Source organism: Trachinotus anak, unplaced genomic scaffold, assembly GCF_046630095.1.
Source record: "Trachinotus anak isolate AG129_WGS33_773 ecotype Australia unplaced genomic scaffold, CSIRO_AGI_Tana_v1 ptg000004l, whole genome shotgun sequence".
Lineage (NCBI taxonomy): Eukaryota > Metazoa > Chordata > Actinopteri > Carangiformes > Carangidae > Trachinotus > Trachinotus anak.
In genome coordinates, this window is record NW_027273855.1 from 18016009 (window position 1) to 18030270 (window position 14262).

The window sequence follows — 14262 nt, forward strand, 5'->3', positions numbered from 1 at the left end:
CATACCACTAGGTTACACCTAGTTAAAAATAACATAGTTTAATACCACTCTGCAATACATGCTACCTCCATGAAGGGTTAATCCTCCAAAATGATCATAAAGTTGAATCTGTGCTGTGAACATTTATTGTGAGTTTGTTAAAAATCTCTATCACCTTAACTGAAGAGAGTGAATTTTCTGAAAATGGAGGGTTAGAATGGTTGATTATTGACTAAAAAAATGTCAATGATTTGCAACTTTATATCTTAAAACTTTTACCACATTACTAACTTGCCCAACCAGGGTTAATGTCTCAGGTTGGAATCTGGCCACATAGCAAAATCCAAACTCATTAAAATATGTTCCTGGTCGCTTTTTCACACAATTCATTGAAGGTATTAAACAGTGTGGCATTTCACATTGTCCTGAGGTAACTCCCTAGAAACCGCCCAGTGGCTTCTACTTAGACTTTTAGAGCGAGTTGGGTGAGTCCTCTTGACACTGACTAATTTGCATGGTATGGTGCAGCATTCTTCACTCCCTGTATGTTAAGTATACACTGATCTAAAAAAACAAAACATTTCACTTGAGAGCTGTTCATACTTGTACCACTGAGCCTGTATCATTACTATTTTGAAGATAACACATATCATCCGTGATATAGGACTGCACAGCATAAAATAACTGCACTGATGTCAGAAAAAGCAGTGAGGCTACATCAGCTTTTGTAGCTCACAGTGAATGATGAAATTAACTAAATTGAAATTTCTTAAATTACGATGAAAGTCTTGTGCTAACCAATTTTACACTATCATCTGACATTTTATAGCCTAGTTGATCAATCGAAAAAATAACCAATATATTAATTGATAATGCAATTATTCCTTAGTTACAGCCTGACATATTTTTCAGTATAGGCCAATGCTTTCTTTCATTATCTAGGCCATCTGTGGTATTTTACAGTGCAATTAAAGACAAGTTGAACAATACATACAGGTCGTCCCTGTATTAGTTACACACCTTCAGGATGACGTGTAGATCTAACCCTCAAGGCCAGTAATTCATGTCAAGTGAGTTAGAGTGGTTTAGAGGGCAAAACAAAGAAGAGGTGGATGTGTTCCATACAAGACACACCTTCTCACACTAGCAATCCCTCTTCTGTTTCATCCTGTAGATTTTTACATCAGTACCAACTGGCCAGGGAACAGCTCAGATCCCTGAACAAAACCTCTCTGTGTCACTATGCAGCTGCAGCTTCCGAGATGCCCTACTCGGATACATGACCTAGTGTTTAGGGTCTCTGGACTTCAGCCTCAAAATAGGGGGGTCATGTTTTTGAGGACATTGATCTGAATTACCCTTAGCATAGCATTTTAAGCACACTCCTAGTATTAGTGCATTTATTTCAAACAGTTCTTTGTCTTTACTGACTTCAGTCCAACGATATAGCAGGCATGTCTTGTACACAGTGTTTGTCATTCCCCCAGTGCCCCCCTCCCCTTCGCTGCTTGGACTGCTCCATTTCGCATCTGAAAATATCTGATAGTTGGAGAAGAGTTCTTCATGTCAGGGACTGCTGTAGCCTCAGCACAAAGACTACTGTAGCTCCTGGATCACATAAGGTAATATTTCCTGTTAAGTTTTATTTTTAACCTTTATTAGCACATTTTCTGTGACCTTGTCCTCAAAGAAAATTTCTCAGCAGCAATGCAGATGCCTCTTCCAAAAGTACTTGTTATGTGTTCTCAGATGAACATGCATTTTTGTGTTTACCTTTAAAAATTACTCGGATTCTTAACTATAACAATGGCAGTAATAGTCTTAATCATTCTGGTTTTGGTATTTATCTAAAATACATTTTATTTGGTAACATTAGCTCTTGATTTCTTGTGTGTGTTGTGAATTCACATATGTTATTTTTTATTTTTTTATTTTTTTACAGATAAGCAAATGGATGAGAAAGAGTTGAGTGATCCCCTGAATAACGTATCACTGATTAAAGGTAAACAAACTGTGTTATTATTTTTTAAACGGACGGACAGTTGAAGTGAATGACTTGGCATTGTTTTGTTCCTCAAATGGCTCTAACCTGACACAGCATATCTTACTCACAGTGTGAGGAGAGAAAAAAGCATGAGTCACAGTCAAAACGAGTGTCTGGACCTATGAGGACAGTTTGTAGGCTTTAGAGCTATAGATGGCCTTGTTTTAGAGGCTGATTTCTCTAGTGTCAACAGCTTATTAGAAGATGGAATCTCTTTACACAGAGGGCACATCAGCTGACTGATGTGTGTTAGCTGTGACATTTAGGGAGACCGATTAAAATAAAATCCAGGGGATAATGAAGTGAGCGCAATACAGAGAACATAAAAATCAACTGTATGACTCAGACAGTATCTGCAAGCATGTTAGTGAATGAATCAATTTTGCATGATGAATGAATTTGTAATGCTACACTGCACAGTACATAGGGAGCACAAAGCAAACAGTGTCCTCACGACAACAGTAGCTCAGTCATTTGATGAAGGTATTTCTCAGTTTCAGTCACATACAGCACATTTTGGAGGTGTGTGTGACTGGGACTTAATATCACCTCTAGCCATTTGATTAGCAGTTTTATAGAGACTCACTAAATACTGGAGACATTCGGTGCGAGCAGTGCTAACCTTCAGAATGCTGTCACGTTCATTGGAAAGGAAACCGACAGCAGGAAAGATTGACCATGATGGTTCTAGCCTTCAGCACTTGAGCTAAAAAAAGACTTTCTCCTACAATTTTTTCTGTCGTCACTTGAGGCAGTGTGATGCTCAGTATCCCCAACTAGTCAGAGATGTATTTTTACCCAAAGACTAATCCCATTATCACTTTGTCAGGTGCCATTCTGCGACTCTAAGGCATAATGGCTATAATAACTAATGTTACTAAAGATAACATGTTGGATGCCCTCATCTGAGATACTCTTTATCCCTCGTGCTCTTTTCAGAGGGCATTCATCTTTCACACAAACTGGAATGACACAGTTCTACTTACAGGGAGCCCACTCACATTCTGACTCTCACTCATACATATGCATGCATGAAGGAACACACAACCTCATACACACATGCAGGACATAGCACTGCCTGCCCATCCTTTGTCTGGCACACAGCTGGGTGGTCATGTGTCTGAGTCAGAGGGTGCCACCAGCCTCCAACAGTTGCTTCATACCTGTTAATTTCAGGGGCATTTATCAATGCCATCTGGTGGCGCTACTAAAGAATTTATTTTAGTTATATAGCACCAACTGAAATCACAACAGAAGTTATAAACAGTACATGAGTGTGTATATTTGTACAGTGTGTTTATTCAGCCATGTGTGCTTGACTCAGTGAAATCACAGTTTTCAAAACAAATGCAGCATTTCCTGGCTGTGTCAGTCCTCTCATGTGTCCATTTATGGTGCACATGTGTGACCTGTCACGACTTTTTTTTTCGCCTCTGCCAAATGCTCGGTCTGAGATGAGGTCATCTCTTTTTCTAGCCATGGTAGATTAGGGGATCCAGATAGTCACTGGGCATTTGCAAAGCCCAAGTATGTGTAGAGCTTGTTTTCTCCTCTAGGAAACACAACAGACCCCTGGCAACCTTGGTTAGTCCATTCCCTTTGTGCATTGTTTACAGTAACTTGCTGTTAACAAGCAATGCAGACGTGCCAGAGACTCATATGTCACTGGGGTAACGGACAATTTGGAATGAAAGCTTGGATAAAAAATGCAGATAATGCAGTTGTGTCTATTTCTGGGTTGGCAATTAGTTTATGTAATAGGCCCATTTTAATATCTTGGGAAATCATCTAATATCTCAGCCCTGGTTAAATATTTGGGACTGAAGCAAAGTTAATACAGTGGAACTCTGAGTTATCCCTCTATTTTTATGGTATTAAATTGCCATCATTATTGTCTGATGTATCATTATGAATGAAACTTTCTAATGTTTCTGTATGCACTCAAGTGATTTTGTAGGACGTTAAGCTCGGCTCTTACAACTAGATACTCTCATGTAGCTTGGATAATCATTTTTTGTTCTGTATTTCAGATGACCTGACCAAGTCAAACATGGGGTCCTCTGGGGACTCAGAAAAAATTATTAAGCGCTTGAATGACGAACTTCGTGAAGCCCAGGAGCTAGCTAATACCGAGAAACACAGATGCATGGAGCTCCAAAGTAACGTTGAACATCTTGTTAAATACACACCATTCTCTCCACTTTATACAGATCCACACACAAATACATGAAATCAATACAATTATATTTTGCAGGTATCCTGGAGGAAGAGAGAAAAGAAAATAAACAACAAGCTGATGAATCTGCAAAACAGATAAAACTTCTTCAGGGTATGTTTTTTTTTTGGTTGTATGAAGCCATCTGCTCTTGCTTGCAACTGAGGATTTGGAGAGTAAAGTGGCTGAATTGTACTGCTATCTTGTCCAAGTAAAAATGTCAACAAAAATTTAAATACTTACCCTGGTTCGGACAGGCCAGCTGCGGCAGCTTCAAGATGAAATGGGCGTTCTCAGAGAGCAGATAGATGTTTCCTCCAGTTCACGTGATGAGCTACAAAGTGCACGTGATGAGGTGAAGTCACTGAAACGTGCTCTGGAGTCAGCCAGTGCTGAGAGGGACCGTGATGTCGCTGCTATCCAGACTAACCTGGCAACCGCCTCGAAGGATCTGGACAAGTGGCGTCAGACTGCTAACAAATACGAGCATGAGATTGACAACCTACAGCATGACCTTCAGCAGCAGAGCAAGCAGTGGCAGAAAACTGCGGAGATACAAGGTACTACATGGTGCAAATAACACATTTATACTAACTATAAGGACAATAATGTGATTGTATGACTGGCACAATATTTATAGTGTCATTTAATTTAGTCATTAAGTGAAAGGAGTAGTCCTGAGCCGGAAGTTCTCTCAATATTTCTTAATATTTACAAATTATAAAATGATATGATTTGCCTAAACGACATTAGGTTGTGGAGTTGCCACTGTGAATGAGAGCTTTGTAGCTGGTAAACAGTTTTAAACTACAAAGTTAAGTCTCAGTTAGTGTCAAATATTTACAATCTCAACTTAAGAAAGTGTTGCTTAGTGGCCATATGATTTGAAATCTGTCTTCATGCACACTAGCCTGTTCAAGCTCAGAGAAAATGTAAAAAAAAATATTGTGATGATTTTCACTTTATCTGTAAGCTAATTAAGAACAGAGCATCTGCTCAAAGAATATGCTATTACATAAATCTATTTTGTCCTCACAGCTAGTGAGCTGCAGTCCATGCAGGTGGAGTGTAATGGCCTTCAGAAGGAATGTTCTGTTCTGCGATCTGAGAAACAGGACCTCGTGAATAAGCACCAGAAGGAAAGGAACAGTATGCAAAGTGAATGTGCTTCCCTCAGGGCTGAGAAGGAGGAACTCCTCAAGACTCACCAGAAAGACAAGGGCACCCTGCAGAGTGAATGTGCAGCACTGCACTCTGAGAAAGAGGCAGTGCTGCAGAAACAGCAGCAGCTGGAGAAGGACTTTGCCAGGTCAGTGAGCAATATTACCACAAATTCTGCTTCACGCCCACCTTTGTGCTCTGTCTGCTCTTGTCTGCTTGACCCTGCGCCAACATCTTTTTCTATACAGTGTGTATATGTACGTACTTCTGTTTGTGGTCCTCCACCTATTGAACTCAGTTTTGTTTTGTTTCTGATAGTTCACGTGCCCAGAATGTTGAACTGAGCAACAGCCTCAAAGCTCTAGAGAGATCCCAGCAAGAGTTGGAGAAGAGGCTGGCATCCCTGCAGCTCCAGCACCAGCAGGATAGCACCAAGTTGCAAACCCAGCTGGATGAAGCGGACAGTCGCAGCAAGGCTCTGCAGAGAGAGGTATGATCTCAAAATAAACGGATATCAACCTGAGTGAGCTAGGCCCTTATTTGACAAGCATCTCAGAATCACTTCTAAGCTAGGCCTAACAATATTTCAATCTTATACCTGACAGTTATTGTAGACCCTGTCCATGCTGGATGCTTTTCACTCACATTGTTCAATCCTGTTACTGACTGGTGATATAATGGCTCGCACTTCACTTGTGCTTTCACACATAAATGCAGCCCAAAGTGATGTTTTAGGCTTCAAGTCTTTTTTATTGCATTTCTGCATGCAAGTACATGCTTGTGTATTGATCTGTGAGTAAGGTCAAAACAATCCTGAGTGCACAGCGGCACAGTGACAGAATGGGTCCAGTGTAAACACTGCCAGAGGACTGCAGCTGCTGCTGGTTTGCTGCTGACCATGCTGCTTTCCACAGCCAATGTTGACAATATGTTACAGTATTTATGAAACCTTTTGACATGCACTCTAAGCAAAGGGTAGAAGTTTTTTCATTGCAATTGCAGTTTGGATTCCCCATATTCAAAATGCAGACAGGCTGATAACAGTAATTTGATGCGAGAAAAACAAAATTAAATGCAGAAAAAAGCTAAACTTGTATTACTACTCCCCCAACATTAAAGGTTAATAATACAATAATACATTTAGAAAATTTATTTAATGAACAGTAAAACAGATTGCAGATTTTACTGTACGCAGGGACTATTTAATATCAGTGACCAAGGATGAATAACCAATATGTTATGATGCAATCACTCCATTTAGGCTTTATTCTAATTTTGGTTCTTGTATTAATTACTCAAAGCCTGACAGTATCCCAGACCATCAAATTGTTTAAATACTATTCTTTTAATTGTTTTAACCTTTGTTATTACCTACTCCAGGATGATTTTTCTAAGTTAGACAAGAGCTTTCTCTCATAAGCCTTTCATATAAAAGTGGACTAAGTATGTGTCACTGGGTATTTTGAGCCAGTTAGGACTGATTTTCTATTTTGAGACAACTGATAAAGACGGACCCTGAACCAGTCGCCCTCTGTGTTTTTCACTGACAGTTACCCAGCCCAGGACAAAGAGGCAGCCACCATGGCTGCATGTTGAAGCCAACATAGAATTTACAATACTGACCACAGGTTCAAGCACTGGTTAATTTGCTGGAAGAAGGCCGTTACAAAATAAAGGGATACTGATTTAGACTACGAAGGGGAAAGTGCAGCAACTTCAGTGGTAAAACACTTTGAAATATCTGTACAGGATTAGCTTCCCAGAATGCCTTAGGAAGGAAGATAGTGATTTCCAAGAAATCTATGGGTCCATTTACATGACTGGGAATCCCCAGCTTCTAACCCAGAAGATATAAAATTGAAAGCATCCTTCAGCCTGGATTGGGATCAGCTACTGCTGTGACATTGTGACAGGTCAGGCAGTGATGAATAGAAGAAAGCAGAGATGAAGTCATTCTTACAAGTCATTCATCCCAATGTGGTGCGCTGCTCTTATGTCACTGAATGAAAGTGGAAACTGAGAGCTCTTACAGTTGTCTTTATAGGGTAGATTACACTCGCCCTGAATAGCTAAATATATACAAAATTCAGCAGTGCACTGCTGTGCAGGAGAGACTGCGCAAGCCTGTTAAACCCTGTCGGAGGACATTCAGCAGTACCCAGATTAGCAGCTTTAGCAAGATTTACACTTGATAATACATTACACTGAATTAACTGATGAATCTATGTGTTTAGTTGAAATTAATTTTTTAATAATAATAATGATAGTAACAATGATGATGATTTGCTTTGCAGTATGAGGAAGCTAAGACAGAGCTGTCAGACCTAAAGGAAAAGTATGAGAAGTCGGAGCAGGAAAAACAGTTGCTCACAGATGAACTTGAGGGGTGCAAAGCCAACATGAAGGAATTACAGGAGAAAGGAACAAAGGTGAGTGATTATCTGTCAAACACTCAACAGCAAAGAGAAGACAGTCTTTTTCTTAACAAAACCACATCATTGTTTGACAAATGATATATGAAGAGTAGCATAAATTTTAGAAATAATAACACCATAGCTTGTATTTTCATCGGAAGCAAACATCTGCAGTTGTATTGGTTTTGGGAGCTTCAAATTGCTTGCTTCAAATTTAGCAGCAGTGTTCTGAACATGTTTTTATTTTGTGAAATGTCTTAAGGCATAAGACGTGAATCTTGAGAGAGATTCACAGTATTTTTGTAACCACAGCACACCTGCTCCCTTGTACTCATCCACTGTCTTTTACTGTTGCTTTTAGACATTGACATGTGTGACATTGAGATTTGTATAAACACCAATTATAGACACAGACTACTGACTGAGTAGTTTATTAATAAAGCTACGCCCAACTAAAGTATGTCCCATTGCAGTTGATTACTATAATATCCCTTCCCTTCTGTAGACATCCCTATTGCTGCCTGTTCAAGCCATAGTCATCGGCCTTATCCTGGCTTTGCTGTATTGGTGCTTCGGCGCATTGTGGTAGTAAGGTACACATTACTCCTGTCAAGTCGGCCTACATCTTTCATTCTCATCAGTGTCTTTTAGATCATTGCATGACCTAATCAGGTTTTCCCTTATTTCCCAGAATGCCTTCCTCTGGGGAAACCTCAAAATTAATGTCTGAGAAATCTAACCTCTCTAATCATGCAGTTCCAACATGTGACATCTGTTTGTCTTGTCTGGATGGCTAATGCTTAACAACTGTTTCTCTCAGTTGGCCTGGATGGGCTTATCTTTATCGTGAAAGAGCTGTTTTTAACTTACTTTCTCTGTGTACTGCATTGGTCTCAATGGCAAGCTCCCTCTGTCAAAGCTTTGGCGATCCTTGGATGGGCGGTTTCATGTGGTGATGCTCATGTTTCTATTTCTGTGTCACCACTTGTTTCAGAAACCGTGGATGATCTGGGGACCTGTGGTTGCTGTGGCTCTAACAGCTGTGACTGCTGCTGTGTTCCTCAGGACCTGAGGGCAACTTGCTCAAACACACACAAATGAATCCATATTTGTCATCAGATTTGTCTGCACTGAAACTGAAAAACTTGCCCCCTTATCATATCTGCACTATTAATTAGGAGGGCTCATACTTAACACTATTTAGTTTTTAAGATGCTCTATTTTAGATGGCAGAGATGTTAATAAAAGAATGTCAGTTCTGTGTGCAGATTAATATGTTTGTGTGTCTGGTCTGTGAAGCAACTCTAGTTGGGTTATATTTTGGTTGTTATTTTGACTTATTGTCCAATAATGAATGTAAAGATACTCTTGACACTTAATTGATTCTAAATATATATGAGGATATTTTTGGAGTTTGAAGCTCCCTAAATGTAACACATCTCTGTAATTGTCAAAATAATAAATATTATCACAATAATGCAGCCCCTAATCAAGTGCATGATGAATGCCCTAGATATATAACAATACATCAATGGATGGTTGTGGTGGGCACTAAGTTGTGTTACCATAACCATTACCAGGACTGGGGAAGCTATTAGAGCAGAGGGTTTAGCTTGGCAGGAACTTATATTGTAGTTTTTCAACAGAGCGCCATTAACAAAACCGCAGCAACTCTCCCTGAGAACAATTTCCATCATTGACAGGATCTAGTTCAGGACTGCAAATATCCCCCTCTCATGTGTGTGTGTCTTCTGTTTTCCTTCGGCCTTCTGCTTGTCATTGAAGATGCATGATGATAAAATATTGAATTTATTCAGGACACTTTTTCCTTTTTCCGCACCACTTGCCAGCCTCTCAGATTCAGTTGACATTGCAGCACTACCTGCTGCTATTTCTCAATAGACGAGGATAAAACAAAGAAAAAGTCATATAACCCAGCATTATTGCACCAGGGAAAACACGGACAAGGATAAGTTGGGTGCAACAGACAAATTATTGAAAATTGCAATCAATCATAGACAATGTGCAGTATTACATAAAATAACACTATATTACTTAAATGCATGGTATTCAGTGATTGTGTGTCACCTCTTACCAGTAGTGACCATAGGAAACTGGTGTAATACTTTAAATGTCATGTTTGTTTTTTTTAACTGATGTTACACTCATCTGAACTTGTAAACCAGCCCAAACATATATTCATATAGTTTTCTATTGATTAAATGTTTGCATGCATTATGAGTTTGTGGAAAAATCTCAAATGTTATCATCGAATATATCTACTAATTTCCTGTTTATGGTCATTTTGACTCTGTTGGATTTCCTGTAAATTAGTACAAAATCTATGTATTTTGTAAAAGATGGAAAGGTATAGTTTCATGGGTTTAAAGTTAATAATTGCTCTATAATGTAAGAGTGACCTCAATTAAAGATCTTAAGCTCATAATTGCACCTTATAGTCATTGCATAAGCACGTAGTCACTGAAGCCACCAAGCTTTGTTTAGATGAAGTCATACCTGCTACTGTCGGTTTTGCCTCTGAATCACCTCGTAGAGCAACATTGAGAGCATACAGTATATCTAAGCTAAGCTGTACTCATGGGTATTGACCATCTATATTATAACTTTTTTTTCAATATGTTAAGGAGAGGGACATATGTTTTGATAAATATTTTTGTTTCTACCCTCCAGATGGTATTGAAAGAACCTGGTTGATTCTAACAGCAGGAAGCACAGTTTTTCCTCAAAGAGAGATTTTCTCAAGTGAACACAGTGTGTACATCAGCTGGCAAACAATGGACCATGGAAGAGGACATCACATCTACAGTATACACAGTATTTCAGTGAAGGCATGCAATATTTGGCCAGACTTATTAGCGACCTACAGTTTGAAAAAAGGACACTCTTTGCTCCTCTGGAAGTGCTCAATCACCTGCCCCACATTCTACATATATGCACTTTGTCTTGGTCACAGGATTCAACCATTCTTGGTACACAAAATGAATTAATCTGATTCTTGTAGGCCTTTAGAGTGTTGAACCATTGCTCTTTCATTTAAAAAAATCATTCAATCAATTTGCAGGATTTTTGTTCCGTCAACTATGTATTCACTATATTTTTGTTCGAACATTTGTAAGAGATAATTGCAGGTGGTGATCTTTCTCAATGGGAAAGACTTTACATCATCATTGCCTCTTTTAATATGTTAAAGGGGCATTACAGTGATTTTTTTTTTTCATGCTTAAAGGCCAGTATGCTTGTTCGGAGCCCTTTGCTCAGAGAGCCCTTGCCCAGAGACCTTTGTGACAACAGAATTCAGTGGGCTGTGTCTCACCAATTCAGTAACTTTCTGAAATCAAAGATCTGAGATTCACACCCACTCAATGCAGTGATTGGTTGGCTGTGCAGAGGTGAGACAAGAGGCAGGGCTGGAACTCTGTTTTTCATTCTTCACACAACTATTTCTGAGTGAAACTCCTCGGCTGCCTTACGGGAGAAAATGTACTGTAAAACAATATTACATCTCCCCCCTCCCTGTGGCTTTTCACTCCATCTTCAAGTTTGGAACAACGATAAATACTTGATTTTCAATGATCAAGATCAATTTCAGATCTAGATCTTATGATATAGAGCTGTACGAGCATAACCCAACCCTTACTTGTCATGAGGAGTACTACAATTCAATTTTCATGGTTCTGGGGGAGGTTTCCTAAGTTTGAAAAAAATGACCCTGATGTGTTGTCCCTGCTTGGGCTTAAAATTATACATTTACAACAGAAAGCCTGGGTTAAAAACTGGAGGATAGGGCTTGAATACCTGGACATTTAGGAGGCAAGAACAGTCTAATGAAAGATACACCTGAGTGGCATGATAGGAATTATGGGATACTATGGAGTAAAAGTGAGAATATCTCAGCCTCTGCTGCTTCAATTTTGGCAGTCCATTTTAAATTGGTCTCTTGTTAGATGCCAACTGTATGAAAGTGCAGCACTGAATCACTGGAGTACCTCTGTAAGTGAGTGGAGGTGTGATGTAGTATCAAACAAGTGCAACTTGTTCCTAAGACTTAATGTGACTGCTAGAAGGACTGGAGGCTAAGCAGTCAGTGCAGTTACACCCTTTTAGCAGGCTCACCACAGTGACTGTAAATCTGTGAAAGAGGACGCAGCATATTTCTCAACAGGACTAGATGGCCTAAATTTCAAATTTTGCAATGTTGATAAAGTCATAGCTCCAGAGGAAACCATTGCCACTCTGTGGATGAGTAGTCCACACCTGATCCACATTTTTTTTGTTGCTACATTGGCTCTAACATTTCTGCCCTGCAGGCTTTGCTCTGTCAAGGATCCCTCTCAGGATACGACGTCACGACCAGGATGATGTAGGTAATGTGAGGTGAGGTTCTCACTCAGGCAACCTGGGGAAAACACTGTGTATGTGACATGTGAGCAGATTGAGGACAGCCCCTATATAAATCCAAAACTGAGAATCATTCCCATGCAAGGCGAGCCTCTCTGCAGAGTTGTCATGTCCATTTGTTCTGCTCTACTTTGTATGTGGGTCATGGGTAGTAGCCCAGAGATGCAGCAGAGTAGCAGCCCCACACTCCATTCGCTGGTATTTACAGTGTAATCTTGACTTCATATGGCTCTAATTTACCGTTTGATTAATGCTGAAGTCCTGAGTACCTGTGATAATTCACCAGTTTTCCTGAATCACAACACAGTGAAGAGTTTTGATCTTTTCTGTGGTATGAAATTGAAATAGGTTGCTCAAATGTTTACCTATCTACAGTATGTATTGACAGTTATTTATTTAACTAAGAGAAGAGAACAAACAAAGGCACATATATTCTCACTGATATATAGTCATTTAGCCACTTATTTATGTATGTATTCTTATTTATTTTATTATTCTGTTTTTCTTTGGCCACTACCCATCACAGGTCAGCAGCGCAGCCACTGGGGTGGAGAAGAAAAGGGGGGAAAAAAACTGAAGAAAAAAGGCGAAGGTACAAAACCCCCACAAAGAAGCTCCCTCCTTGAGGGCCTGGGAGCGGTTCAGGTTTGGAGACAGGGTCTTGTCACATGGTGGTCAGCCTCCTCTGAAGGAGTCTGTATGTAGCATGACCATTTTTAAGGGGCAGCCCTGTGCAGCCCCGTAGCAGAAGTGATGACGTCTCACAGTCTGTGGATGTCATGACACCCAGTGGCCCGTGCAAAGAAAGACCTCGGATATTCACTACTGCCTGCAGGAAACCGGGGACACTCAATCATGACACCCAGTGGCATGTTTTGGACCTGAAGCTTAAGCTTGAAACCAGATGTGAGGTGTCTGGTTTGGTTTGCCTCAGCCTGTTTCAGTAGGGGGATTTTCACAGCGTTTTCAACAGTGGAGACAAAAAACACATTCAGTGACTTTGATGTGAAAAATGGTGGTGTGAAAAAGTTCACCAAGCGTGACTCAAAGGCGTTGTCAATTATCATTTGTAACTATATATCCACATTTATTCCTTTGGCAGGCACTTTTGTCTAAATGAAAAAAAACATTAAAAATTAAAAATTAGTTTTAACTTCTGCTCATTAGTGATGGCAACATATAACCTAGAGTGTTTCTATAGTATAACTGTTTATTCTCTCTCTGATCAAGAACCTGGAGTGGGGACCCAGTCGGTAACAATGGATGGCTCTTTCAGGATTCGTGCAGTGGAACGTCACTGTTACAGCATTAAGTTATACATTTATTAATACGAGTTATTGTTTACACATCAAACATTTACAATAATATCCAGAACCCAAAATTGTCTTTAATGAGAGGAAAAGACTTAAAAACAGGATTTACCACCTTTGTTCTATTTGCTATCCATCATCCTACACTTGCACCACACTCTAACCAAATTTATCAAGATGAGCTGAAATAAAGCTTGTGAGATTGTGCTGCAGGATATAATGCTACAGACTAGGGCTGCCGCTAGTCATCATGAACAACTAATCTGTTGTTTATTTTCTCAGTTAGTTGTTTATTCATTTGGTCTATAAAACATCAAATAACAGTGAAAATGCACGTCACAATATCCCAGGATATTGATAGAGCTCAAGGTCACAACAATAAAAGCACAATCCTAAAATTTTGATTTCACAGCAACATTAAGTCCTAGCAAAGCAGTAAATTGTCACATTTGAGTTCCTGGAACAATGAAATGTTTGGCATCTGTGCTTGAAAAATGAAATGACTTAAATGATTACTTAGTTATCAAAATAGTTGCTTGATTAATTTTCTGTTAATCAACCACTCAATTGTCTAGTCACAGCTTACAGACATACAGTACAATGTATCTGGTATTTTAATATGATTGGCTATGGATTTATGCTCATGAAAGAAAAAGAAAATTAAATTTTACGTCTGTAATCTGATTTTCCTCATCCTCCTCTCATGAGCCATTAAACTTA

General features: G+C 39.4%; 1 protein-coding gene across 3 annotated transcripts; it reads left to right on the top strand.

The window, feature by feature from the left end:
• The first annotated feature begins 1466 nt into the window (after positions 1–1466).
• slmapb (sarcolemma associated protein b) lies at positions 1467–10259 on the top strand. Of its 3 annotated transcripts, XM_071476535.1 has the most exons (11): positions 1467–1601; positions 1922–1981; positions 4054–4182; positions 4278–4352; positions 4496–4798; positions 5277–5464; positions 5510–5547; positions 5718–5889; positions 7694–7828; positions 8319–8406; positions 8808–10259. In XM_071476535.1, exons 2-10 carry the CDS (start codon positions 1930–1932, stop codon positions 8400–8402), a joined length of 1176 nt encoding a protein of 391 aa, XP_071332636.1. In that variant the 5' UTR covers positions 1467–1601; positions 1922–1929; the 3' UTR covers positions 8403–8406; positions 8808–10259. The 3 variants fall into 3 exon arrangements, with proteins under 3 accessions (XP_071332636.1, XP_071332633.1, XP_071332635.1); XM_071476532.1 differs by having other exon boundaries at positions 5277–5547; XM_071476534.1 differs by lacking the exon at positions 8319–8406 and having other exon boundaries at positions 5277–5547.
• Positions 10260–14262: the final 4003 nt, after the last annotated feature.